The sequence below is a fragment of the Neophocaena asiaeorientalis genome, unplaced genomic scaffold, assembly GCF_003031525.2.
Source record: "Neophocaena asiaeorientalis asiaeorientalis breed wild unplaced genomic scaffold, Neophocaena_asiaeorientalis_V1.1 scaffold251, whole genome shotgun sequence".
NCBI classification, from domain to species: Eukaryota; Metazoa; Chordata; class Mammalia; order Artiodactyla; family Phocoenidae; genus Neophocaena; species Neophocaena asiaeorientalis.
Window position 1 is genome coordinate 288,799 of NW_020173377.1, and position 2,109 is coordinate 290,907.

The 2,109-nt window shown below is 61.6% G+C and overlaps 1 protein-coding gene across 1 annotated transcript in view; it reads left to right on the forward strand.

The window, feature by feature from the left end:
- The first annotated feature begins 221 nt into the window (after nt 1-221).
- The window catches only part of RBM15B (RNA binding motif protein 15B), a 5,716-nt gene continuing 3,828 nt past the window's right edge, over nt 222-2,109 (forward strand). Inside the window, exon 1 of the mRNA XM_024746487.1 lies at nt 222-2,032. Coding sequence (XP_024602255.1) covers nt 359-2,032 — 1,674 coding nt within the window. The 5' untranslated portion in view covers nt 222-358. The remainder of the gene's footprint in view (nt 2,033-2,109) is intronic.

Below are 2,109 nucleotides of genomic sequence, written 5' to 3' on the forward strand. Positions count from 1 at the left end.
GCGGTGCCAAGGCCTCGGGAGACCCGAGCGCTTCGGGCACTTCGCCCCGCGCGTCTCCACTACCGCCACCTCCGCCGCCGCCCGGGGCCGAGCCCGCGGGTCCCGAGCGCCCGCCGACCCGCTCGGCTACCTCCCGCTTCACGGCGGCTACCAGTACAAGCAGCGTTCGCTGTCCCCGGTTGCCGCCCCGCCACTGCGGGAGCCCCGCGCCCGCCACGTCGCTGCAGCCTTTGCCCTGGATGCTGCCGCCGCCGCCGCCGCCGTAGGACTATCCCGGGAGCGGGCCCTGGACTACTATGGGCTGTACGACGACCGCGGGCGACCCTATGGCTACCCGGCGGTGTGCGAGGAGGACCTGATGCCTGAGGACGACCAGCGGGCTACGCGCAACCTCTTCATCGGGAACCTGGACCACAGCGTGTCAGAGGTGGAGCTGCGACGGGCTTTCGAGAAGTACGGCATCATTGAGGAGGTGGTCATCAAGAGACCCGCTCGTGGTCAGGGCGGTGCGTATGCCTTCCTCAAATTCCAGAACCTGGACATGGCCCACAGGGCCAAGGTGGCCATGTCGGGTCGGGTGATTGGCCGCAACCCCATTAAGATAGGATATGGCAAGGCCAACCCCACTACTCGCCTCTGGGTGGGTGGCCTGGGACCTAACACCTCACTGGCGGCTCTGGCCCGGGAGTTTGACCGCTTTGGGAGTATTCGGACCATTGATCATGTCAAAGGAGATAGCTTTGCTTACATCCAGTACGAAAGCTTGGACGCAGCCCAGGCCGCCTGTGCTAAAATGAGGGGCTTTCCCTTGGGAGGTCCAGACCGCAGGCTGCGGGTGGATTTTGCCAAAGCAGAGGAGACTCGGTATCCCCAGCAGTACCAGCCCTCACCCCTCCCTGTGCATTACGAGCTGCTCCCAGATGGATACACCCGGCACCGAAACCTGGATGCCGACCTGCGGGTGAGGGATAGGACCCCCCCACACCTTCTTTACTCAGACCGAGACCGGACCTTTTTGGAAGGGGACTGGACCAGCCCCAGTAAAAGCTCTGACCGCCGAAACAGCCTCGAGGGCTACAGCCGCTCAGTGCGCAGCCGGAGTGGTGAGCGCTGGGGAGGAGATGGGGACCGGGGCCTGCCCAAGCCCTGGGAGGACAGGCGGAAGCGCCGGAGCCTTTCCAGTGATCGTGGGAGGACAACCCACTCCCCTTACGAGGAACGGAGCAGGACCAAGGGTGCTGGGCAGCTTGTGGACCGAGGCTCTGACCGCACCCCTGAGCGCAGCCGCAAGGAAAACCATTCCAGTGAAGGGACCAAGGAATCGAGCAGCAACTCCCTCAGCAACAGCAGACACGGGGCTGAGGAGCGGAGCCACCACCACCATCATGAGGCTCCAGACTCTTCCCACGGGAAGAAGACTCGGGAGAGCGAGCGCAATCATCGGACCACTGAGGCTGAGCCCAAGCCTCTTGAAGAGCCAAAACACGAGACCAAAAAGCTCAAGAATCTTTCAGAGTATGCCCAGACACTGCAGCTAGGTTGGAATGGGCTTCTAGTGTTGAAAAACAGCTGCTTCCCGACATCTATGCACATCCTAGAGGGGGACCAGGGGGTTATCAGCAGTCTCCTCAAAGACCACACTTCTGGGAGTAAGCTGACCCAGCTGAAGATTGCCCAGCGCCTTCGACTGGACCAGCCCAAGCTCGATGAGGTCACACGACGTATCAAGCAGGGGAGCCCCAATGGCTACGCAGTGCTCCTAGCCACACAGGCGACCCCCAGTGGGCCTGGCACTGAGGGGATGCCCACGGTGGAGCCAGGCCTACAGAGGCGGCTTCTCAGGAACCTGGTCTCCTACTTGAAACAGAAGCAGGCTGCAGGGGTGATCAGCCTGCCAGTGGGTGGGTCCAAGGGCAGAGACAGCACGGGCATGCTCTATGCCTTCCCTCCCTGCGACTTTTCACAGCAGTACCTCCAGTCAGCACTGAGGACATTGGGAAAGCTAGAGGAAGAACACATGGTGATAGTTATAGTAAGAGACACAGCCTAGCCTGAACCTGTCTTTTCCACAAAAGCAGTTATTTTAAGATCTGACCCCCACCCCTACCC